Raw genomic sequence first — 26,151 nt, 5'->3', positions numbered from 1 at the left:
CTAGGCGTCTTTAAGTGTTGAGGTTTACCCGCGCACCCCCACGAAATGTGAAAGAGTGTAGGGCGTGTGTCACCGCACCAGAAACACTGAGTGATGAGGTTGGGTGGCGGCCGTATACTAAGAAAAACGGAGAGTATCCGGTGGTTCGTTGAAAAGAGGTGTTGCATGCATATGTTACAAATGGGAGAATCGCATCATAGTTACGATGGTCAGCTTGAATATACATGGATAGCATGTCGCACAGCGTGCGATGAAATCGCTCTGCTAGGCCGTTGCTCTGAGGGTGGTAGCTAGAAGTCGTCTTGTGCGCGGTGTTGGACGCTTGCAGAACTTGATTAAGAGTGCTTGAAAGAAATGCCTTGCCTCTGTCGCTCAAAAGAACGTGAGGCGCCCGGTGACGTAAGTAGATAGCCTACAAGAAGAAGGCCGCTACTTTTGAGGCAGCTCCTGAATGTACTGAGGCTGTTTCAGCGTACCGGGTCAAGTGGTCAACAGCAGTGACGATTCATCTGTTGCCGTCTGGAGTAGGTGGGAGTGGCCCCAAAATGTCAATGCCGACGACAGAGAAGGGTTCTGCAGGACAAAGAAGTAGTTGTAGCCTCTCGACCGGAACAGTAGAACGTGGCTTGCGGTGTTGGCAAAGCGTGTGCGAGGCAACATATCTAGCTATGCTCGTGAAAAGACCTGGCCAAAAGAATCCGCTGCGTATGTGCTCATGTGTTTTGTGGTAACCCAAATGGCCTGATGTAGGGTCATTCTGTGAGGCCTGCAGAACTCCAACGCGAAGAGAGCGCGGTAGAACGGGAACCTATTGATGGCCTTCCGGGTGAAAAATGTACCGGTAGAGCACGTCGTCTTCGAACTTGAACAGTTTTAACTGTTTCCGTAGTCTGGTATTGGGTGGAGATGAAACACCGCTAAGGCGATTAATGATACGATGGCAATATGAATCGGCACGCTGGTGAGTGGAAAGCACTGAAGGGCGATTTGATCGATTCAAGGAAGAAACCGGCGTAATAGACGACGCGTCCTCCGCGCGGCCAATTTGACAAGGTGATGTGATGTGCTACGATGATGGTGGTAATGGTCATCGTGAAAGAGCATTCGCATCTTGGTGCTTCCTTCCGAACCTGTAAATGACATCGAAATCATATGCTTGTAATCGGGGTATCCAGTGGCCAAGGCGTCCAGACAAGTTTTGATTGTCGGCAACCAACATAGGGCATGGTGGTCGGTCACAACCGTGAAATGTCGACGTGGAGGTATGGACGAAATTTCTGAATGGACCAGACAACAGCCAAACAGTCTTCTTCGGTTATCGAGTACTTATTTTCCGCGGAAGTGAGAACGCGGCTTGCATATGCAACAACCTTTTCGCAAAATTCGTGGTCGTGCTACAGCAGTACAGCATCAATTCCTTGACTACTAGCGTCAGTATGCAATAATGTGGGTGCCTTGTCATCAAACTGACAAAGCACAGGTGGGGATGTTAGTGTGCGCTTGAGTTCTTGGAACGTGGCTTCACAACGATCGTTCCAATCGAAGGAACTGGAAATAGCAAGGAGCTTGTGGAGGGGCGAGACAATGCTGGCGAAGTTCCGGATAAAACGTCGAAAGTATGAAGCGAGTCAAAGGAAGCTGCACAGTTCTTTTGCACTAAGTGGGCGTGCAAAGTTGAGCACTGCGGAAATTTTGTTCGGATCAGGCTGGAAGCCGTGTTTACTAACGAGATGACCCAGTACTTTAATCATTCATTTGTGCCAGCGAAACGGCACTTCCTCGTGTTTAGTTGAAGCCCAGCATTAGAAAGGCATGTGATCACTTCAGCTAAGCGTTGCAGATGATCAGTGAAAGTTGAGGAAGACACGACGATGTCGTCGAGGTAACATAGACAAGTTTTCAACTTGAGGCCGCGAAGAGCAGTGTCGATAATTCTTTCAAATGTGGCGGGAGCATTGGATAGGAAGAAAGGCATTACGTTAAACTCGTAAAGACCGTCCGTAGTAGAAAATGCGGTCTTTTCTTTGTTGGCTTCCTGCATTATAATTTGACAATATCCGGAGCGAAGATCAAGGCTGGAAATGTATTGCGCGCCTTGCAAAGAATCAAGGGCGTCATCGATACGGGGCATCGGATATACATCCATACGGGTGATCTTGTTTAGCGCGCGGTAGTCAACACAAACTCGTACTGATCCATATTCTTCTACATTAAAGCGACCGGTGATGACCAAGAACTGGCGGAGGGACGTATGATGTTTCTTTTCAGCTTATCGGTGACGTTCTCCTCGATGATCTTGCGTTCGGCCAAAGAGACTCGGTAGGGACGATGGCGTACAATAGTCTGGCCATCGGTGTCGATACGACGGGAGTGAATGGAGGTCTGTCCGAGTGACGAAGTATCCATATCAAAAGAGGCCTGGTGCTTCGTGAGCAATTTTAGCAACGCTTCACTCTGAGTCAGCACTTATCACGTAAGGTCAGCACTTATCACGGAAGGAATGCAGATGAAGCAGATTTGCCCTGTGGCGGAAAAGCTTGCGAGGCGGCAAGAGGAAGAAGGGAGACTGGTTGGGTGTACACATAACAGGTCACTGCAGAGCCTAGAGCTAGGAGGATTGTTTCAGTGGTCATGTTGAAAGCGATGATTAATGCAGAGCTTTCATTGAACCGCACCAGGCAGGAATCAAAGACAATCCCACGGGCAACACAGCGGCTGTAAGGAGTGATGAAGACGTCCCCATTGGTGATGTCCGTAGAAGAGTTACGATTTGCTCGTGGCCAGGAGGCAGTACATAATCGTCAGCAGCGAGAAAACGGAGTCGTGACTCATCGGCACTACCGCTGCAATGAACTGTCTCGGTCATATGGACTACACGTTGACGGCAAAATATTAAAGCGGACGCTGACGAGAGGAAGTTCCAACCTAAAATTAGTTCATGAGCGCACGGGAATAAAATCGCGGACCTAATGTGATGACGGGCACCATCAATGAAGACGCGTGCTGTACGCTGGGCTGATGACCGAATGGTTGCTCCATTAGCCCTAATCAAAGACCGTCCAATATAAGGCGTCTTCACTTTCCGCGGACGAGAGCACAGGTCCGCACGCATAACAGACATAGTAGCTCTCGTGTCAATCAGAGCTAACAAACGCACACCCTCCACAGACACCAATAACATGCTCGAAGGATATTCAGGACTTGGAGCACTTCGCGGCGATGCAGTTTTCCCTCCAAAAACTGCATTGGCTAGTTTTCCGGTCGCTGGACATGGAGTTGGGAGACAGGTCGAAGTGGCGAAACAGAACGTCGGAGCGGCGATGGGGAGCGGCGTCTCGAGGCACGTGTGTTGTGTGCGGTGTTGGAGAAGCCGTCCGGACATGGAGATCGGCGAGCGAGAGGATTATCGTCATAAGTGTGGTAGACGCGAGGAGGTGGCTCATCGCGTTCAAAGGCAGGGTAACGACGACCTTCATCTTGCTGGTGGCGTCGGCAAAACCGGGAGATATGTCCTCAAAAGCCGCAGTAATAGCAGATAGGCCTCGACGAAGGCCAGGCAGAGTAGTAAGGCGGCTTCGGAGATCGGGCGACTAAAGGTGCCAGGTGATCGTGAACAGGCGCAAGTGGTGTGATTGGAGACGGTGCGGTTTGCATTGCAGTAACCTGGACGTAAGAAGCCAGTTGTGGGCAAGGAGAAGAGTTGGCATAGTGTGCGTTCTGCAGGGAGGCCAATTCCTCCTTAGTAATGCGCGCACGTCAGTAGAAGCAGGTTGGACGTGAGCGCTGCTGCAGTGGGGTGAGCCTTGCACTTGCAATTCGAGCGCAATGGCTCGAATGATAGACCGGAGCTCAATACTGTTGCCAGGGGGCTGTCGGAAAAGTCTGGTTCCAAGCGGATTGATAGCAGGGCGTTGTGGCGCTGACAGACGGAGACGACGTCTGTCACCGTCGAAAGGTTTGGAGCGGCGAGTGCGTTGAAGGCAGTAGATCCTATGCCCTTAAGAAGGTGTCGCACGCGGTCACTTTCTGGCATGTCACTGTCGACACGGCGGCAAAGCGCGAGGATGTCCTCAATGCACGAGGTATACGGCACGCCATAGTGCTGGAAGCGCCCAGACAGCCTCTTTTTCGCAAATTCGGAACGAACCGTGAGTGTGCTAAAAATCCGCTGTAGCTGCTTGCTGAAAGACGACCAATCACGGAAGTCTCTTTGTGATTCAGGAAGCATGTCTTGGCTACTTGAGAGACGTAAAATGGTATGTTCTTTAGCCTAGATGTTTCATTCCAGTTGTTGTACTCGCTGACACGATCGTAGTTGTCGAGCCAGTCTTCAACGTCCTCACCAGGCAAGCCAGAGAAGATTTCAGGATCGCGATACCGGTTGTTGGCAGGGCTGGGAGTGGGGGTGGCTGGCACTTGAACCGAGATGGTGTACGCTGCGGGCTGGTTTTGCGATATGGCGGCATCTTGGCGTAAGCGGGGTCCCGAACGTAGCTCCAGGAGAGATCTTGAAGAGGATTGAGGTTGAAGGGATCTTAAAGCGCCTCCGCCACTTGAAATACCACGGTCGAGACGACGCTTTATTCCAACGAAAAATGGCGCTGACGCAAAAACGAACACGCGCAGAAGATTGATGATGACTTTGTACAGATGAAGATGAAGTCCGCGTAAATGATGACAATATATATATGTATATATATATATATATATATATATATATATATATATATATATATATATATATATATATATATATATATTGCCCTAACAGCTGCACTTGACGAAAGTTCGGCAACCTCGAAGAGTTGTTCACTAATGCGACGGCCTTATATGAGTAGTTACAAGACCTCACTGTAGGAGACAGTTCAATTTCACAGCCTGAGTCCCCTATAGCACCACCAAAAGAATGGCGTCTCTCGGATGAGCCATCAGACAAGCGGATTCAGTTAAACACGTTAGCAAGAAATATGTGTTTTGTGCGTACGTTAAGTCGCACAAATAAACATCAGTGAAAAAAGCCACGTAACGCCTTCTGCAAGTTTTAATACACATGGCTAAATCAAGAAATTCTTTCCTGGCGATACGTCATTTGAGAGTATAAGGGCCATCATATATAAAGACTACACAATATATAACAATTTCAGAACATAGCTTATGACTATAGTTATTAGCCTAAACGAATGTCAACATAACGCAGTACAATTACTTCAGAAAGCATGCCTAATGCCATTGGGTTCATTTATTTCGTAGTGGTGCAATAAAAGATTATATGCAATAAATTATCAGGCACAGAAATACAGAACCATATTAACAAATAAACGAATAAATACTGAGACACAGCGATATCTCAAAAGCAAGGACACGCGAGCAAGTAGGAACAGCGTGGATTATGCTATTTAGCAGCTGATAAAGCATGTGACGAATGAAAATTAATTAGGAAAATGCACAGCAGAGATTACGGAGTTTTACAAATAGCGCAACCAAGCGTCTTTGCGTACCCACAAGGCCTTACCGTGTTTGCGCTGTTAGGTACCCCATTTTCGTTCGCTTCTATAACTCTTTGCATTGTTTTCCAAGCCAGGTTGTTTGCTCGAAGCTTGCCTCACTTCCCCGAAGTTTCCCTGACTGCCTACTCGCCTCGTATTAGCGCCTGATAACTTTTGCCACCTGAATACCTCGTGTATGCCTTTCTGTAGAAGGAGCACTCTCTCTGTAAAACTGGCGCCCTGGTACAGAACGGGTCAAAGCTATGCGATAGCTCCTAACTTCTTTCTTTTATCAAGACTTATCGCCACGCAAAGTTCACGAAGGCGCACCCATCCATTAGAACAAAAGCGAACAATTTTCCAAATCAGTCAGCTACACCGAATAAGATTGGACTACTTACGCCGAATCAGTCAGTCAAGCGCGCGTTTTCTCGTTGCTTGCAGCGACTGTGCTTGGCTGTGTCTGAGGAGCACTGCACGCGCGGGTGTCGCGCAACAAAGCGTGCGGCCCGCGTGCGCAGTGCTCCTCATCTGCGTTCAAGCTTGCAATCGCTGGTCCCTTCGCATGCGCCCGCGAGCCGAGCGCTACGTTTCCGCTATAGTGCTTGTGCGGCGCAAAATATGCTTCCTTCTCAGCGGGTTCTGGTGAAGTACCGATAAGCGACAGTTGGCTTTGTAGTTGGAGCTGTGTATGTAGCCTGTGCACATTGCGACGGCCGCAGTCACGATAGAAGCGATATCGGCGCGTGTTTTCTATTTCTCATTTTATTACTTGTCGTCACCGTGATGTTCCGCGTAATGCCCGAAAGCCACATTAATGAGCGACCCGTACATCGTGAGTGCGAGAAAAAGCACGTAATAGTGATCCGGAAGGAAAGGTGGCTTGGTGGGCATTATCTTCGCACGCCCTAAATATTTGGTTAGGTGGAGGTCACGTGATCAAACGCGCGCTTGGGAAGGAGATCGCCCGTCTTATCCTCTATCCTCGCCGTACCTGCGAATGGCTGTGCGCGGCTCACGCTGAGGCAGCCCGCGGGCCGTATCTGATTGTTGGCATTCGTTGGTGGATGCGATGATAAGGGTGAGCTGGGGTGGCTGCCAACTTCATGCGCGCTGTGTTCCTTCCATGAATGTCTTTACGCGCCCCTAGTGCTACAGGTCGCATAGTTTGTTAAGAGAGAAGGGTAATTCGAGATCGCTAACAGAGGCCGTCCTGGCAGTGGACAATAATATGGCCAGATGATGATGATGAACATAATTTGTAGAGTCGCGGTGAATCGGGCGGCTGAACGAACAGAGCCGTTCCCCCCGCGGCCGCCGTTCTTCACGATGCCCGCGTTGTGACAGCGAGTGATCGTGGACATCCAGTGAGATATTTACAGTTTTACATGGTGATGCAACCTCGACCGTGTGAGCTAGGTCTTCACCGCAAGGATCAGGAGACGGCGACAAAGGCGGTCATCGTGATGAATAAAAAGAGTTGAAAAGAATGTAATCCCTTCATTGGCACACGGTTGTGACTCTATCCGAGTCTAGAGCGGTTGCCTAACAACGGGACGATGACGGCCTTAAATAAGCCCTGCGGTCTTGTGGTAGTCGATGTTTTCGTTGGAAATGCGTGGAAGTGTCAGTGCCTTTGTCAGGTTGTGAAGTCAACGAGCTCTTACCTTTCCTGTCTTCTCCTTTGGGTCCTTCTCTTTGTGTCTGCTCAGGGCGTAGAGGGGCGACGCTTTCTGGGGAAGAGGACAATTATCTCGACATTGGAAAGCACGTTTAAATATTTCCCACACTTGATAGGTCCAATTCCAGGTCGATCATAACAGCCTTTTTGGGGATGAGGGAAATCATCTCTACATGTGAATGCAAGCTGGAGTGTTTGCCAAACTTGAGAGGTCGAAGTCGAGGCCGATCATAACAGCATTATCGGTTATGAGGGAAATCATTTCGACATTGAAAAGCACGCTGGAATCTTTCCCAGAATTGAGATGTCGAAATCCAGCACCATCATAACGGCCCTTTAGGGAATGAGGGAAATGAACTCGACATGGGAAGGCACGCTTCGATTCTTGCCACACTTGAGCGGTTGAAATCCAGGCCTGTGAGAACAGCCCTTTAGGGAATGCAGGAAGTTATCTCGACATGTGAAAGCACGCTTTAATGTTTACCACACTTGAGCGGTCGAAGTCTAGGCCGATCATTACTGCCTTTTCGGATATGAGGGAAATCATCTCAACATGGAAAAACAGGATTGAATGTTTCCCACATTTGAGAGTTTGAAGTCCAGGCCTATCATAACAGGCTAGCTTTTCTGGGATAAGGGCAAATATCTCAACATGGAAAAGCACGCTTCAATGTTTCCACATTTCAAAGGTTGAAGTGCAGGCCGATCATAACAGCCTTTGTGGGGATGAGGGAAATCATCTCGAGGTAAGAAAGCATGCTTGAATGTTTCACACACTTGAGAGGTCGAAGTTCGGGCCGATCATAACAACCTTTTCGGGATGAGGAAAATCATCTCGACATAGGAAAGCACACTTGAATGTTTCCCACACTTTACAGGTCGAAGTCCAAGCCAATCATAAGAGCCTTTTTGGGAATGAGGGAAATCACCTCGACATGGGAAAGCATGCTTGAATGTTTCCCACACTTGAGAGCTCGAAGTTCAGGTCGATAATAACACCCTTTCTGTGGTTGAGGGAAGTAATCTAGACATTTGAAAGCACGCTTAATGCTTCCCACATTTGAAAGGTCAAAGTCCAGGCCGATCATAACAGCCTTTTCGGGGATGAGGAAAATCATCTCGACATGGGAAAGCACGATTGAATGTTTCCCACACTTGAGAGCTCGACGTTCACGTCGATAATAACACCCTTTCTGTGGTTGAGGGAAGAAATCTAGACATTTGAAAGCACGCTTAATGCTTCCCACATTTGAAAGGTCAAAGTGCAGGCCGATCATAACAGCCTTTTCGGGGATGAGGAAAATCATCTCGACATGGGAAAGCACGATTGAATGTTTCCCACACTTGAAAGTTCGACGTTCGGACCCATCATAACGGGATCTTCTGGGATAAGGGAAATGATCGCAACCTGTGAAAGCGCGCTTGAATGTTTCCCACACTTGAGAGCTCGAAGTTCAGGTCGATAATAACACCCTTTCTGTGGTTGAGGGAAGAAATCTAGACATTTGAAAGCACGCTTAATGCTTCCCACATTTGAAAGGTCAAAGTCCAGGCCGATCATGACAGCCTTTTCGGGGATGAGGAAAATCATCTCGACATGGGAAAGCACGATTGAATGTTTCCCACAGTTGAGAGCTAAAAGTCCAGGCTGATCATTACTGTCCATTCGGGGATGAGGAAAATCACCTCGACATGGGAAAGCCCGCTTGGATGGTTCCCACACTTGAGACGCCGATCATAACAACGTGACACATATCATAACACATATCATTCAGGTGCATTTCACACTCCGTTGATAAAACACTGTAGAGTAGTTTACTAAAGTCTGCGGGGTTTTTTTAAGATAAAAAGATTGCCTGAGGTTTAACTCCTGTAAACCGAGTTATCACTAGCGAAAGATCGGTTCGGCTTGGTTTTGCAAAGACTATGCACACAATGTTTCATTAATGTTAGGCCACAGTCTTTCACACACGTTACACACGCTGCCGAACGGGCTGTCCGTGAAGTGTCGGAGAAAAGTGGCCGCCGCAGTCAAGTTTGCCGCCAGCCGAAGGGTGTGGTTCGTCAAACTTTCGTTGTGGGTGTCGTTGCCTGTATCCACGGCTTCGTCTCCTTCTCCTTAATGTTGTTCGTTTTGATGAACAACGGCGGCGGTTGCTGTAGCTTAGATCTTTGCACGCTTCCACACTTCGTAAGCTTCTGTATAACGTCCTAATCTGACCTCTTTTTGCTCCGATCTTACATCAGGAAACTTTTCCTTTGCTTGACACTTCGCAGCCTGCCTTCTAGAAATATCTCCTGAATGACTGGATTCAGCCTGTCGCTTGCGCTGAAGCGCACGCACAGATGGCCCAGCCGGCGTGCCATCCATGGAAAGACTTAGCAAACAAGTGCCGTCGAAGCAGCCATTCACGGCGCGTTTATAGTCCGACGTTGTCGGCGTTCAGGCGAGCGTCGTTCGACGCCGGGCGCGTAGGCCACGTTCGGTTACGTTGGCTTTGTCAGTGCGACGAACCATCGGTCGAACTATGAACGCTATTGTTCTCACCAACGTGACGTAACATGTGCGCGCCTTCACGCTACGTCGGAATATATTTATCTCTTTAAACTTCGCCTAGTCACGTGGTGCGCCAACGGCGAGGCTCCCAGCGAGCGCAGCGGCGACGCCTCAACGCAGCGTATCACGTGGCGTGACGTCTCACCTACCACAGTTACGCTCCGGTGGCTAAAGGTCATTGCACGCGATGAATCACCTTAAGAGACATGGCTTAGTGCAGCTTTCACTCTAAAAAGCATGAAAAGCAACTTGAAGCGAGGTGAACATACAGCAACATATTTACTCTCTAGGCATAGGCTATCCATATCATTAGAAATAATTGTTAGTTGGCTACCTCCCTCTCAAAAAATGTAATAAACTTTGTCCTCTCTATAAATTTATATACATTGTGTTTGTGCATGGTGTTTTGAGAGGAAATTATAAAAAATGAGTTAGAAAATGCACGTGATATAGCCCCCACTGGGGCTTTTAATGCACTTGTCCTTTCACTGTCAGTACTTGCAGAAATAAAGTGGTAGTATGAATTAAAAGCTGGTGCACGCCGCCAGCGGCAATGATATACTAAGCTTTTGCGCGCAATAAAATTTTAAGTGAAAGGTAGAGGCAGCTGAAAAGAAACCTCAATTATGTGGGTAATAGAAGTTTGGTAATGACACTTATAAAAGGGGGGTAGGCTTCGGCATCGCCGGGGGGAGGAGGCACGGCCGCCCCATGAATGCTTTGGAGGAGGCACGCCCCCCTCCCCCGTAGTTTACACCTATGAGCACGTCTATGCGAGCAGCCTAGACGTGTTTCCGCAAGGCCACGTCCGCAGTCTGGGCTCCTTTGACAGCCGCCGATGGCTAAGAGCCGGCAGGCCTAGTTCGCTGGGCCATGGAACCAGATACCAGTGGCACTTGCGACACGACCGCTTCGGGCTCGTAATAAAGCTCCTATATTGGTGAGCACAACGTGTTCACAATTACGTTGCACTTCAATTGTTATACATTTGATTTTATCGGCACCGACGGTAGGGAGTCAACAAATCAGGCAAGCTTGCGATCGCTGGAAGCCGGCATAGGTCTATCCCACAAGTTGTTGGATCCGGGGTCGACGGCCCTTGTGATCCGTCCGCAGCTCGCTGTAAAGCGCCTATATTCGTTAACACAATCAACGTCTCAACATTTATGTTGCTCTTAGTGAGAAGTACAGTTAGTTTTTCTGGCGTCGTTGGTAGCGGTGAGAAAATACGCCATGGCCAGGCGAACCGCTTCGCATAGACGATTGCTGCGGCGTCTGCGCTGACAGATTCCGAGTCGAAATCACGCCAACGATTTACTATTTCGCGCAGCGTTCTATAACATGCACACTTTAGAGGTCACTTTATAGTATAAGTTATTTCGTGTCAGAAACAGATTGGATCTGGTTTTACAGCGAAGCTGTATAAGACTCGGTGCCGGGATTTCTTCGTCTCCGTCCATAGAACAATCAACGAAAAACCATCTCACGAATTCAAGTGAAAAGTGCCTACCTCCACTGGAATCACGCATGCAAGACACACCCCAGTATTCGTTTCAATGAAGAATAGCACAACTCTCAAAACCACATAATCGATGATAAGGGACATTAGAGCAATGCGAAGCACGTAGTGTTCGCCATATGAGTGTCCCGGCAAAGATTCCGGTTGCGTAAGCTGCAGTTGCCAGAAAGCGGCAACTGTGCATGCAAACCAGGGAGTGAAGTCCCTGCACTTTCATATGTAAAAGAAGAGCCCACCTAGCAACTGGTTTCATTTGTGTCCTGATAGCGCAGTGCGAAGGGGACGCACAGTTAGGATTGCCGAAGAGCAGCGTGAACGCGATCAGCGGCGACGAAAAGAGCAACGTCAATATGCCCCACGGCGTCGCGCTTAGGCTGACAATTTAATTGTCTTGCTGTCAATCATTTACATTGACATCGTTCAAGGCTACGTCCTGTTGGTGTCGCGCTGTCGGAAAGCTGAAATGAATAAGCCCGCCAGCAGCAGCTAGCGAATTAACATTCGTGTTGCCTCTGGCATGAGCGCTAACTAAGCCACGAAAACACAGCGTACGGCGGACTCTAACCCCGTCTCAGATGGCTTTCATGGTAGCGCGGACCATGCAGCTGCTGGAGTAGAACGCGCCCGACACCCTAGGAGCCGTGTACGCGACATACATATATACATACGTGCATTGTTACGTCTCAACACCGCCAAAGGCACTAATTAGATGTTTGCCACGAGGCAACTCCCATCGATTTATGAGCGCCTACCAAGAAGTCAACGCAGCGTAGACTCCGACTGCTGACAGGTTCACAAAAGGCACCCCACCACTACGTAACAGCTTGAACTAATGATGAAAAGGGCCAACTTCAAATACTACTGAAGAACGACGCCGACCATTGATTTCCAGGTTGCTATCCTGCCACATATTCCGTATTATCAGATGTGGGGATGCTACGGAACGTTGCAGATCGTTCCGTAGCATCAGACAAGTTCACAAAGCACGCAGCGAGGTCCGATGAGACGAAGCGTTGTGGTGGTTCATTTGTGTCGTCATGTCACATTTAAAAATATCCACATTTGTTTCACTTGCACCAAAGCCACTAAAGACAATAAAGCCAGCAAAGGTAATTAAGGTAAGAGTTTAAAGTGAAAACTAGCAAAGGTAAGAGTTTAAGGTAAAAGCCAGCAAAGGTAAGAGTTTTAGTTGCTTTCTGGCTAGCAGACGAGATAAAGAAACAATTGTCGCTCGCCACAGTCCTTGTGAGGACTCGATGGATTGCACCGCGTTCGCTTGAGCGCAACCTCTCCGGAAAGTCTTGTCACGCCGGTGCAGGATACCGAACAGTATGCGTATGGTTCTTTGGGGACCAAGCGTCTGATAGTCCTTCGGTAGCCACAATACGGGCTTAAAGCAGGCATTCGATAGTGGCCAACATGCTTTGTTTTGCGTTTGCTTCATATCATGGCCCCTGCCCCACAAAGAAAAAGGAGACATTGATGCGGCGCAGCGAATTGTCGCGTGGAGAAAGTTGGATTTTGTTACTTTTTTAGCGGAAAGTAATAAGTCACGGGACGCTTCAGTCGCCGGAGAATCTTCTTATATTATTGCGATAGCAATGATTGGACACTTCAGGCACATTCCTGCCATCGCCTAGCCCTCATGTTCCGTATAAAGTCCAAGAGTGATAACATCGTGACCGCGCGCCGCATGCTGTATGTGCGAGTAAAAGCGTAGAGGGGGGGGGACAGGTTGCATGGGTGAGTAGACGATGGTAGCTTAGTCTTGTGTGCGCAAGGGAGAAAAGCGCGGAGGAAGCTCGCCGCCTTCTGTCGCGCGCGATATATCGGGGGGAGTGGAGGGGGGGACGGGCCATAGGATTTTGTGATCTCTGAACCTGTGATTGCGCATTGCCATGTTTGGCGCATTATATAGCGTGACTTTTTCTTAGATACGTAGACTTATGCGTATATTTAGATATCTTATTGCGAGGTTTTGTGTATACGTGCAGTGAACTTTCTTTCCAGTGCCACTTTTTCGCCCTTTACCAAGCTGTAGCTTCGCATTTGTATATTCCATTGTATATTCCATTGTATCTTCGCATTTATAATGTACGATGGCGAGACAAATGAAAGTGAGCCAACCAGCCCCGCGCGATTATGGTGCTCTTCATTATCTGCGAGGCATGCGCGCAGCCTAGAGGCATCTCCCATTTAGAAAAGTGACGCGCAGGTGTGAGGATCAATTTTCTTTAATGCTCTCATACACTGGGTTGAACATAGTTGAGTGACATAATGCACACTCGAAGAGTTGAACAGCGTGGCGCCGTGAGGTTTTTGACAGCTGAAGGTGTTTCCTAAAGAGAGATTAGTCGCCATGTGGCTGCCGTGTACGTTGAACATTGTATTTCATTGTTGAACATGTATTTCATTTCATGTAAAGCGTTGGAGGAAACGGTTTAAAAAAGAACCTGAAAGTGGCAAAGATGATCCAAGACCGGGTCAAAGCAATCACCCCCAATGTAACTGCAAAGGTTGATGAGCTGATCAGAGAGAGAGAGAGAGAGAGAAAGCAAGGACAGGAAAGGCAAGGAGGTCAACCAGAAGAGCACTCGGTTTGCTACCCTACACTGGGGGTGGGGAAAGGGGAAAGGAAAGAAGCAAAAGGAAGAGAGTAAGCACTGAGTGAGTGTGGGAGGGACACTATACACAGGGACACTATAATTGGTCTCTTAGGCCGGTGCACTTCAAGTAGTGTACTAGTGCACGAATCGCTTTTCGTGCCAGGGACGGGTGTGTCCACGGTCCGAGTAGTATCTTTGACTCGGTGAGCGGTCTTGAGTCCAGTCGGTGTATAGTTACCCGCAGAGAGAGGCGTTGTACATCGTAGCGAGGGCAGGTACACAATAGGTGCTCGATGGTTTCCTCGCACCCACAGGAGTCGCACGTCGGGCTTTCGATGATTCCCCAAACGATAGGAGTATGCGTTCGTGAACGCCACTCCCCGCCACAAGCGGCACAGCAAGGTTGTTTCGCCGCGGGAAAAGCTAGATGGCAGTTGTAGCCGTAGTGTGGGGTCCAGTTTATGTAATCAGCAATTGAAGGCACTTGAACTCCAGAGATCTTGTGATAGAAAAGAACGAAGGATAAGCGTCGATGAACTGGCAGAGTGTGTGGACGCTCAAAGTCACAGTTTGGTTCACACCATAATTCATGAACACCTCCGTTATCGGCTCTTCTGTGCGCAATGAATGCCCAAGATTTTGAACCATCGCCAGAAGACGGAGAGGTTCGGCACTGCCTACACTCATCTGATCCGGTATCACAATGAGGGTGACCACTTCTTGTCTGCAATTGTGACCGGGGACGTATCATGGTTGCAGCTACTACGAGTCTTAAACAAGACGGCAAAGCTTACCGCGGAAACATTCGAATTCCACCCCCCCCCCTTCCCGTAGAAAGCAAAGGCCGTCATTTCCGCCGGGTAAGTGTTGTTGAGTTTTCTTTCGATCGTTAGGGATCATTACTGCTCGAAGTTGCTAAACCTGGGGAGAATATCAATCGTATCCGATATTGCGAAACGCCCGATCGGCCGCGTGTCGCAATCAAGAATAAACGACGTGGAAAATTCGCGAATGGGATATTCTTGCTCCACGCAGTGCCCATGCCCCCGTCGCTGATGTGGTTAATACAAAACTGGCAACGTTCAAGTGGGAAACGCTGCAACATCCGTTATACAGCCCACACCTGTAACCTTGCGGCTTCCTCATTTTGGGGTAATTGAAAAGCAGCTCAAGGGAACTATATTCGCGTCGGACGATCGCGTGAAAGAGTCAGTTACAGACTTTTTGAAGCAGCAACCCAAGGGGTTTTATGAGACGGGAATCATGCAACTCAATAATAATAATAATAATTATTATTATTATTATTATTATTATTATTATTATTATTATTATTATTATTATTATTATTATTATTATTATTATTATTATTATTATTATTATTATTATTATTAATGCCTTTATTTTCCATCAAAAGGATTTGGGAGGCAGAGACAAAAAGCTAAATTTCCAGCTTGACGGGCTCTCGCCTCCCCGATACAAATACGTGATTTTTCGAAAAAGAGGCAAACAGTACAAGCATATGAGCACAGACGAAAAGGAATATCAGAATGCACAAACAAACAACAATTGTTACAGAAATGTACAATTTCAAAAAAACAAACCGATGCGCGTGATATCATGTCTCACATTTGAAACAAAAAGTGCCACCCTTCTACGTATAACTGAAACAAAATGACGCAAAGCTTTTGGCCGAATGCGTTGAAGATTTAAACTGTAATTTTCACACAATCTTAAGAAATATGGAAGACTGTTTCTGAGCATATGTTGTCCGTAACCTGTTCTGAATGAATGTATGTGCCAAATAACGGTGTTTCTGGTTGCGTACGTGATATTTATTTTCTGCGGTGATGTCAGTTGTGCAATGAATAAGACATTGTTTTTGAGCTCGGTTATGTATTTAGAAATTAGGCGGTATGCGTACAGATCATGAATCGGCACTATGCTGTCTTTCATAAAGAGCGGTGTAGATGGGTGGTCATATGCTACATTGCATATTATTCTGAGCATTCTTTTCTGCTGAACGTGTAATTTTCGTAGATTCGTGAGGGATGTTTCCCCCCGGACCAAATGACATTAATTTAGATGGGAATATAACAATTAATTGTAAAGTAGCATTCTCAGTTTTATAGGGAGGAGATGCTTATCAGTGTAAATCGATTCAATGACGCGTGACAGTTTAAATGCTACGTAATTTGTGTAATCATCCCGTGTCATTTTCTAGTTGAAAGGTACACCTAGTACTTTAAAGGAATTCGCTATCTCTATTTTAAAATTATTAAGACTGATATCATCGTTAATATAAAGATCCTTTTTTGGGACGGTAAATTATGGCCTTTGTTTTGGAAGTGTTAATCTTTAGAGCATTATATTTTGATCATTTCTCAAGCTGCCTTAGTGCTATTTGCTTTCATGGCTTGTTTGAGGCGGATGAGGCTGAAAACAATAAGCTGGCGTCATCAGCATATATGACCATTTCTATTTATCTGTCTATCTGCGTTATGTCGTTCACGTATATATTAAAAAGGAAGGCGCCCAAAGTGCTACCTTGCGGCACGCCGGAAAAGAGTGCTTTAGCATTGGATCGGTGACCGTTTATTTCAACATACTGTTGTCGACTCCAGAGGTACCTGTTCAAAAGCATCAATGACGTTCCTCGAAAGCCATATACTTAAATCTTTTTTTAAAAATAACTTGTGCTTCAAGTGATCAAAAGCCTTCGAAAAATCTACATATATTCATAAAGCCAAATACTGTATCAAGAAAATATCAAGAAATTTTAGAATGTATTCTTTTTGTTCTAATAGAGCGAGTTCGGTGGACCGGTGTTTCCGAAAACCATATTGTGAAGGTGTCAGTATATCATGCTTATTACAGGAATTATTCATCCGGGTCAAAATTACTTCCTCAAGCCCTTTCAAGAAAACAGGCAGTATTGACAAAGGCCTAAAGTTTGCGAAGTTATTCTTGTCATCTTTCTTATAAACAACTGCTACTCTTGCAATCTGCATTTTCTGAGGAAAGACACCATTCACGAGACAAAGTTTGAACATATGGGTGGGACATGGTGCTATTACATCAATAACAATTTCACAGGTTTCACCCTAATATCGTCTTTATCACAGCTCCCAGAATTACTTAATGCAAGAAATACGGTCTCTACTTCGGACTCAGTTACAGGACTCAGGAAACATGTCTGATCTACGGTACAATTTATGTAGGCCAGAGCCATTACATCATAGTTATTTCTCTGGAGATCAATAAAAAAAATAATTGAACGCATCAGCCAACTTGCTGCCCGGCAATTCTTGATTTTTGTGAATAATTTTTATGACTTGGTTTGATAGGGACGGAGGATTGAGCGCGCTTTTGAGCTTATTCCGCGTCACGTCAGTCCTAGAGGTTGAGTTAAAAAAGAAATTGCAATAATACTCATCTCCAGCGGTTCTTATATTATTCGTTAGTTTGTTACGAAGGCATTTGTATGGTTTAAAAACATCAGAATCGCGAATTTTCAAGAACTTCTTATACATCCTATCCTTCGCTTGAATTCTAGTAAGTAGACTTGGCGTTATCCAGGGCTTACATATTTTTTTACTGCGTAAGGTACTTGTAAGGAAATTATGTATTATATAATTTCACAAAGCTACTCAAGAATAAGTTGTATGCATGATCTACATCGTCAGTGTGACAAATGTCTCAATGGTCATGGAGGCTACTTTTAAGTGAAACACCCCGTCTGTCATATATTCGCATTGGGTCACATTCATTTGACTCGCCCTCGTATATTTTGCAGAACTCCTGCGTTCTATATGTGCGCCCTATTGCGGCTGTATTTTCAGTGCAATTACTCACAATGCACGACCGGGGAAAGCTGCTCCTGCGCAAAGAATTGGAACAAATGACAGCGTCATTGAGATTTTTCCAGGTCATGCTGAACAGAGGGCTCGTCAGGATCGGAAGACGCAGGAGGATGCGCCCTGTGTGCGAGCACTCGGGCGGCATCGTCGGCGGATTCGTTTTCAACCAGACAGCCAGATCCAAGGGCCCAGATGATCTCGACGTGGCGTCGCCTTGAGGGAGGAGTGCCGGAGAGTACCTTCTGCGCTTGGGGTGCTATCAGTCCTTTTGTGTAGCTGCGAATGGCCGTTTTGGAATCGCTGATGATGCAGTGTACGTTGGCTGAGGCGTAGGCTAAAGCGATGGCCGTTTCTTCTCCTTCGGGTTGAGTGGTGAGTATTGATGCGGTCGCGACGAGGCGGTATTGCGAGCCCGCGGCTGCTGCGACCGCCATGGCGTTCTGGTGTGTGTATTCCGCTGTGACCACGTAGGCTACGTCTGTGGCTTAGTCGCAGCGCTTTTGCAGTTATTTAGCTGACTGCACGTTGCTCCTGTTTGTGTTCAGGGTGCATATTGCGAGGTGTGGGAGCGATAACTAGCTGAGCGTGAATGTTCGGAGGGATGGGTACTCTTGGTCCGAATTGGGTGGTGTAGGTTATGCTTCGGGTACGCAGAATGTGTCTGTCCGCGGTGGAATTGGCGAGTCCTTCGTATTGGGTAACACTTTGAACTTCAATACGCTCGTCTATGCTGTTGTGAATGCCGAGGGCGTCCATTTTCTCGTTAGAGGTTGAAATGGGAAGACGTAGGGCTTGCTTTTATGCCCTCTTGATCATGGTATTAAGCTTGAGCTTGTCAGTTGCACTGAGGCGAAGGTACGGGGCGACATATGTGATTCTGCTCAGGGCGTAGGTGTTCAACAGGCGCATCTGGTCATTTTCTTTCATGTCGATTTGCGATGCGTGCAGTGAGGTATTGGAGGAATATGCACTGCCGGAATTAACGCTTGTTAACCGAGAATATACCGATGTGTTTTATAACATTGAAAAAACATTGAGAGTATAACGCAAGTGTTTTATAACATTGAAAGACGCTGTAAAATTTTTAATGCGATACTTATCAGTGACGTATATCTGAAGTAAAATTTAACGAAAGTGTAAGAATATTATTATACCGTCTAACTGATCTCATCAAATTATGTCTAATACCACAGTTGTCGAGTGTCAAGCCCTCAAAGTAAACGACAAGCTCGATGTCAGCCCTGGTAACTGCAAGAAGCGACCATCGGCTTACGACTTTCTTTGCCAGTGAGTACACGCTGCACAATTTAACATAGTCATAGTGTGTCCTAACGTACTGTGATCGAAAAGAGTAGCCAGGACATCTAGGCCCAAAGGAATGCCTTTGCAAGGGATGCTCAAAACACTGCTCAGCCCAAGGGCGCGGGACCAAATCCCGGTCGCATTTCGATGGCGGCGAACTGCAAGAACACCAGCGCACCGTGCATTAGCGACCCCGGGCGGTCGAACTTCATCTGGATTCCCCAACAATGGCGTGCCTCCAAATTATATTCTCGTTTTGTCACGTTTTGACGCGTGATGCACTTATATGCTCAAAAAGAAATCGACAATTGTCATTCTGTTCGCGCCCGAATCCCGAGTGTTTGCCATCATTTCGCCGCGGCACCTTTCCAAAAATATATTTCCTTTCCTTCCTTTCAGTCGTAGTACGACAAATTTATCAAAACTTCCAAAGAAGTGAAAGTTGAACAAGTCGGTGCGCTTGCATGATTTCAAGCGCACGTAAAGTCAAACATAAAAAAACAACTAGCAGGAGCGCTGAATCTAAGCCGAGGGCCAGCACTGCGTTTTGAGCTGAGCGTCCCGGCGTTTTACTCTTCGTGCGGTGGAAATTCTAGGTGTCGCGCACGCGCCGAAGCTTAAGTGCTATGGCTTTACGTGCCAATGCCACTATATGATTATGAGGCACGCTGTAGTGCGGGACTCCTGAAGAATTTTGACTAGCTGGGGTTCTTTTTTATTATTGAAATGGAAAGAGAGAGATGTAATCGCCCTGTAATAATGACGACTACTCCTTTTCGCACAGCAGCAACAACAACATGAAAAAAATACCTGACGTTCTTAAGATGCACGTTTGGATGGACGTTTTTCGCCGCCATCGAAATGCTGCCGCCGCGATGCGCTTCCATGCGTAGCAGCGCAACGCCACGGCCACTAAGCCGATATGGCTGGTATTTTGCAGAGACTTAAAGGCCAACTGCAAGGAAATTTCACTTGCGCTTAATTGACTATAAAGGCCTGGCGCATACTCTCGAAGTAATCTTGGGTAAGCCGCGAGGCTGGCAATCGCCTGATTTTGTTATTAGCAGCTATTAAATAGCGCCTATGCAGACGACGCGTGCACCTGGCAGCAACTTGGTAGCGATGCGGATATGGGGCGCATATTGAAGATCCGTACGCAACTGTTGATCTCTCAGTTGCGCCAGATTGCGCCTAGGCAGCCAGGTGCATTGCTCGCTCGTCATTTGCCACTAGGGGCGTCTCCCTCTGCATGCGTTGTCCCTAGCTGTTGCGCTCGTGATATTGTTGCAAGGATGTCGATGCGCTGCGTGGCGGTCGGGTGCTTGAATACGTACTCCAGCAAAAGCAATGGCTGTGCAGCACGCAACGCTGAGCAGAGGAACGCCGAACACATCTTTCCTGTCCCAGCTTTCCGAGCGCAAGCATGCACCGCGGCGCGGCAGGCACATGAGACGCGGACCAGTCAACGCGCACCAGACATGTAAACTGCAGTAGACAAGCTGCACTTCATCACAGCCACTTACCCATCATGATCTACTTGGCATACGATTTCTCGAGTTGACTATATGCCGCGATGGCGCACGAAACCGAGGGTAACATTTAAAGGCAACTTGTATTGAACGGCGATATTCTCGAGCGATCAATTCCGGTAACGCATCATCTTCAAGATGTTCTGCGCGTCTCTACATCGGACGCGTCGAAGTAGACGAAGGAAATCCTTTCTGAACCAGTACCAGAAACGAGCAGGAACCGCATGTTGCATTTGTCACAAAGGAGAACGCGACGCCGCGGCCATGGTGTAGATGCGGCGGCAAGCCCTGGAGGAATGCGATGCCGCCACAGCGAAACAGGCGAATACTTATCACGGCCGCAGTTCGGTCTGTCTGGCCGGCCGCGACTATATGCACACGTAACACTGAGCCCCTCTAGCCCGGCCGTGCCAAGTCTCAGCTCCTTTTCATCCCTTACTACAGATGGTGGTAGTTGTCTGGTCTGTCTAGGCAGCCCACATGGAAACAGTGCTTTTGCTTGCATGTCGGCTCTCTAGATCGCTCGACAAGTCCGGCGCTTCCAGCCTGCCAGGCGGCGGCCGGTGACGTCGTATACGTCATGCCGAAGACGCGAAGATCGCTAAAATTTTATCCTGCGCTTTTGACGTGACCCGCCGGGGCGCGGCGATCAGGCGTTGCCGCAGCGCTATAGCGGACAACGGCGAGCCAGCGCTTATTTCATGGTCGAAGGCGCAAACGCAACACGATCGCTTCAGTGAACCCTAGCAGCTTGCAGCTGGTTAGCCAAGCTAGCGCGCGATGCACCCTATTCCAGGTGCTGCGGCGTGCGATAGGACACATTCTATTCCGGCGCCAGCCACACAAGACTGTAGAGCGTCCAATTTTCGCCGATTTAGCGTAACTGCGCCACGCGTGGGTCGCGTCCGCGTTAAGCCGGACTATCGTGCACTTTTAGCTTGGGCAACCCAATACGCTCTTCTTCTAGCGGAGGCGGAACGAATCGAGTCGCTGCTGTTGAACGTAGACAGCCAGGCAGAGAAAACCTGCTGCACTTTCAGAACACTTCGCATTAAAAGAACATCGCGCGCGCGCAACAGCCTTGTCACAGCGCACGAAGCAGCTAAGAAAGTGTACTACTGTGACTAGCAGACGTGCAGGACATTCGCTGCTGATACACCGCAACGGAATGCAAGCAAGGAAAACAGACAGCACGGGTGCTGGTTCTCCACATTATTCACTGTACGTCACTACTGCCGGGCAATAATGGCGTCGTTTTTTTTTTTCAGTTTCGGCATGAAAAACGTCAATTTTTGCGAGCTCTTTGTGACGGATTGGGCTGCATTTCAATCGTAAGATTTTGTACAGGCTACTTCCTGTCTAAGCTATGTAAAACTAGGTTTTTCACGTGGTCGAAAATTTCGTAGCAGTTGGCCTTTAAATTGATACCCTCATGCACGCTTCTTGTGGGGGTCACGGCGAGACCAAGAAAACTGAGTGAACGCAGTGTATCTTATTTGTTTCACCGACAAGAAACGCGCTGCTCAACTCTGCAGGTACCACTGCAAGGAAGGCTGGACGCTGGTTGACAGGGACACCAAGAAGCCAGTCGACGGAGTGCGGAAATGCTTAGCAGACGGGACATGGCTGAACGCCAAGCAAAAGATAACATGCCAAGGTAAGTGATGGCATTATGCGCGTGGCGGTGGCAACGGCATGCGAGAGCCTCCGAAGCTACTTTGTTCGCCCTTTGGAATTTGCGACCTGTTGTCTGCAAATGCGGACGGCTAAGGAGATGAGCTCATTCTTCAGCTGAGCGACAATTAAATATTTACCATATATGATAATTCTCAAGTTGAGCTCCAGGTAAATAATTACCATATGTGTTACGGTAGCGTGATCCCCTATGGCGGAAAAGTGTGTCAGCTTCAATGGTTTTTCATGCAGCAAAGGTGTGGTATGAGTGTTTCGTAGCTCTTCCAGATGGCCAGGCCAGTATAAACAATTGAGTCAACTATTAATTAATTCATTCATTGATCCTCTAGTCGTCCTCTCTCCACAAACACACACACAAAAAGAAAGTAAAGCTAGTTACAGAACAGCGAAGCATGTGGTCCTTTTCTCAAGTTTGAATTCGTGTTTAGCGTTATTTTCATGAGAGTCTTTTGTCTCGTCGTCATTTTGGTAGATTCGAACTTCGGTTCCGGATTGCGCACGCTCTTCAGTTGCATCAGGCTGTGACTACACCACGGTCTATCACACCTTGCAGCTATGGCCGCACTCACGGTGGAGGAATTCTATCTTGAACCGTCTATCGGCACTCTACGTGGGAGGAATCTTTCAGCGTTGACGTATTTGCTCGCTAGAATAGCAGCTTGGACTTGTTAGTTTTCCATCCTGCTGTTAACAGCGCAAAATGCAGACAAGAGACGAGACAAGAAGACACCACAAGCGCTGTGATGTCTTCTTTTATCGTCTCTTGTCTGCATTTTGCGCTGTTAACAGCAGGGTCTTTTCTCGGCCTTTTACTCCCGAAGTTGAGGCTTAGCTTGCCTCTGCTGGCGCTTGGCTTGGATTGCCTTATCTTGAAAGAGGGGGTTGGCTTGCCTCCACTGGCGCTTAGCTTGGGCTTCCCGTTTTCAATCCTCGGCGGTAGAGGCTTCCCTCCGATGGCACTTTGCTCGCGCTTCGCGCTCTCGAAGCTCGGGATTTGCGCGACGTCGGCACTGCCGCTCTGGTGCGATACCCGTTGCCGCTCGCGCCGAGCGGAATCCATGGAGCGAATGTTGCCGCGCCGGCGAAACACCTGCCCAAATACCCCTCTCCTCTTGCATCCTCTGGCGCAAGCTCTGATTGGTCCGCTCACATCCCGGTGGAGCCCCGATCCTAACCCGCACCTTAAATTGTTTTCCCAGTGACTCTACCGCTCCATAAAGCCCATTGATAATTCGAAAGTAGCGACACTCTCCTCCCCGCGGCGCTTTCCTCGTCGATTCTCTTTGCCCGGCGGTCGCGCGTGCTGCGCACGGCACGCTTTTTCTCCTGGTCTCCCGCGGACGGGCCGCAGCATTCTATGGAGGGGCGTTATTTTAGGCCAGTTGTGCGCTCCAGTTGTGTTGAAAATTTTCAGAAATGCTGATTATAGCATCGATAACGCTGAAGGCAACGTTTATGACGAGGCTGGTTTTTTTCTGAAAGCCTTATGAACGGGGTATACTAATGTAAAAGGAGCTTTGAGGCGAGTTCTATACTCCAGACAATCTTTCTGCCACATGATGAGATGCTTTACTTGGTGCGTCTGATCTAGTATTCCTTGTGGCACGTACCTCTGCGTGTGGCTTAAGCGAAAGCCTTAGATCTCTCTTTCAAGATCCCGTTGTCAGGTATAGAAAATATCACGTCACACAAGGACGGCTGGAAGCAAACCAAAGCATGTCCAGCCATGTTTAAGAGATGATTACTGATTAGCAAAGTTAATTAATAAGTGATCAGTGATTGCATCAAGATTGATTACGGTGTATTAGGGAGGATCAAGGTGAATTAAGGTGGATTAAGGTAGATGAAGGTGGATTAGGGTGGATGAAGGTGTATTAAGAAGGAATCAGGTCTATAGATGTGGATTAGGGTGAAATACATTGCAGTGCTAAACAGTATTGCGTGCAGAATATTCTCCGCATTACTACATCATGACCACAGTCATGATTGGTTGCTCAGCCTTCGTAGTCAAATCGTATGCATGCAATGATTTCAGCTCGTGTTAAATCGATGGAAAGTGTTTCCCCACAGAATAAAACCAAATAAAGGTGGTTTTAAAATATTCGTTATTAAAGCGAAGATTCCCGGCCTCCGCCTAGATATTCATATCAACAGCAAGCGTGCGCAATCATGTGAACAACCCTGCACATTGTCTGTATCCGTGGGAAAACCAAATAATAATTGTCGCCAGCTTATGCGTGCGTGGAAGTTCAGTTCAAAGCAAATCCGAAGAACCCTAGGTTTCCTTAGGTATCGCTAAGAGACGCGAATGCGAAAGCCTTGTAAAGCCTACTGTAATTCACCTTTATGCACCGCCATCAACCCTTAATCTACTTAATCTACCCTAATCCACCTTAATCCACTTTAACCCTCCTAAATTCACCCTAATCGATCTTAATCCTCCATAATCAACCCTAATGCACATTAATACACCCTAATAAACCTTAATCCTCCTTCATACATTTTAATCCACCCTAATCCTTCTCAACACGCCTTAATATTTGTTCATGCACCTTAATCCTCCTTTATACACCACAATCTGCCTTAATCCACCCTAATCGATCTTAGTATTCCTTCATTAACCGCAATTCACCGTAATCTTCCTTAATCCACCCTAATCCTCCTTAATATATCTTCGTCCTTGTTGATGCACCTTAATCCTCCTTAATACACCCTATTCAACCTTAATCCTCCATAATCCACCTTAATTCAATGATTCATAAATAATTTATTAACTTGGCTACTCATTAATATCTTATACACGGCTGGACACGCTCTGGGTCGCTTCTGGCCTTCCTGGGTCACATGATATTTTCCGTTTACAACGCGACCTTGAAACAGATCTAAAGGCTTTCGCCTTAAAACTTCAAAAAAAAACGCAATGTGGACTAGCTAGCGCTGGTCACCTGCAATACTACGGGTATACTTGCAACACATTTTTTCAGGGCCTGCATTCAGTGTATGACTGACGCACACAACAACGTAAGCTGAACATAATATAGCTCCTGTACAAGCAGCTATTACAATTTTAAGTAAAACAGGCAACGGATCCTAACTATAGCGAAAAGTGCGATCGAGAGGTTGTATTTTCGCACATAAATGTTCACAGCGGAAAGCAGAATCTCTAGTGCTGCATTTCCGAATGAATAACGACAGTTGGCGACGTGCGAGGTGATGGCGCCCGAGCAGAATATTAAGCACACTGAGGACAACCTCATTTCTATGTAACATACAAATTTCCGCAGCGAGAACGCTGGTGAGCAGGCCGGAAGAATAAAAAAAAATGCAGTATTAGGGGACACTTTGATACGAGCAATAGTAAAGACGTCTCACTTCGCAAACAACACTGATCTTTGTCAGAACAAAGTTCTTTCGGCCAATGTTGTGCAGCCACTGCTTCCTGCGCAAGCCGTCACGCTTTCCTGGTGGTATAATAAAAACTGCATAACCATCTTGACTCGTCTTGCTTCACTTATATGCGCAACAGCACGGCCTAGCGCTAGCACAGAGAGTACGAAACACAGCGTACAACGTTCGCTACGCCGAGCCAGTCGAGCTGAGGAGAAAAATGGCGCGGACGAAAAAGAAAAACACCCGCAAAACGCAAGATCCGCGCGTTCCCAAGGGCAACGGGAGGGAGACCAATCGCCGTGCAGAAAAACTGGCGCAAGACCGCTTCCCGCGGAAGGGGGCGGGGGAAACGCAAGGGTCGAGGAGGACGCGAGGAGGTCGCGCGGCGGCGGCAGAGTTCAAAGAGTCGCGGTACTTTCAAATTATTATGGTGCTTTACCATTGGATGGATGGATCTGATGAGCGTCCCCTTTGGAACGGGGCGGTGGGTTGCGCCACCAAGCTCTTGCTATTATACTGCCGAATGTCC

At 47.5% G+C, this 26,151-nt stretch overlaps 1 protein-coding gene across 3 annotated transcripts in view; it reads left to right on the top strand.

Annotated features, from left to right (window-relative positions):
* The window catches only part of LOC142578609 (sushi, von Willebrand factor type A, EGF and pentraxin domain-containing protein 1-like), a 370,493-nt gene that overhangs the window by 65,848 nt on the left and 278,494 nt on the right, over window positions 1–26,151 (top strand). For all 3 annotated transcript variants that reach the window (XM_075688011.1, XM_075688012.1, XM_075688010.1), the window contains exons 7-8: window positions 18,900–18,993; window positions 22,073–22,194. In XM_075688011.1, the coding sequence (XP_075544126.1) occupies window positions 18,900–18,993; window positions 22,073–22,194 (216 nt within the window). The remainder of the gene's footprint in view (window positions 1–18,899; window positions 18,994–22,072; window positions 22,195–26,151) is intronic.

This window comes from Dermacentor variabilis, chromosome 4 (genome assembly GCF_050947875.1).
Source record: "Dermacentor variabilis isolate Ectoservices chromosome 4, ASM5094787v1, whole genome shotgun sequence".
NCBI classification, from domain to species: Eukaryota; Metazoa; Arthropoda; class Arachnida; order Ixodida; family Ixodidae; genus Dermacentor; species Dermacentor variabilis.
The sequence above is the reverse complement of the archived record's forward strand: the minus strand, read 5'-3'. Positions and strand labels throughout refer to the sequence as shown.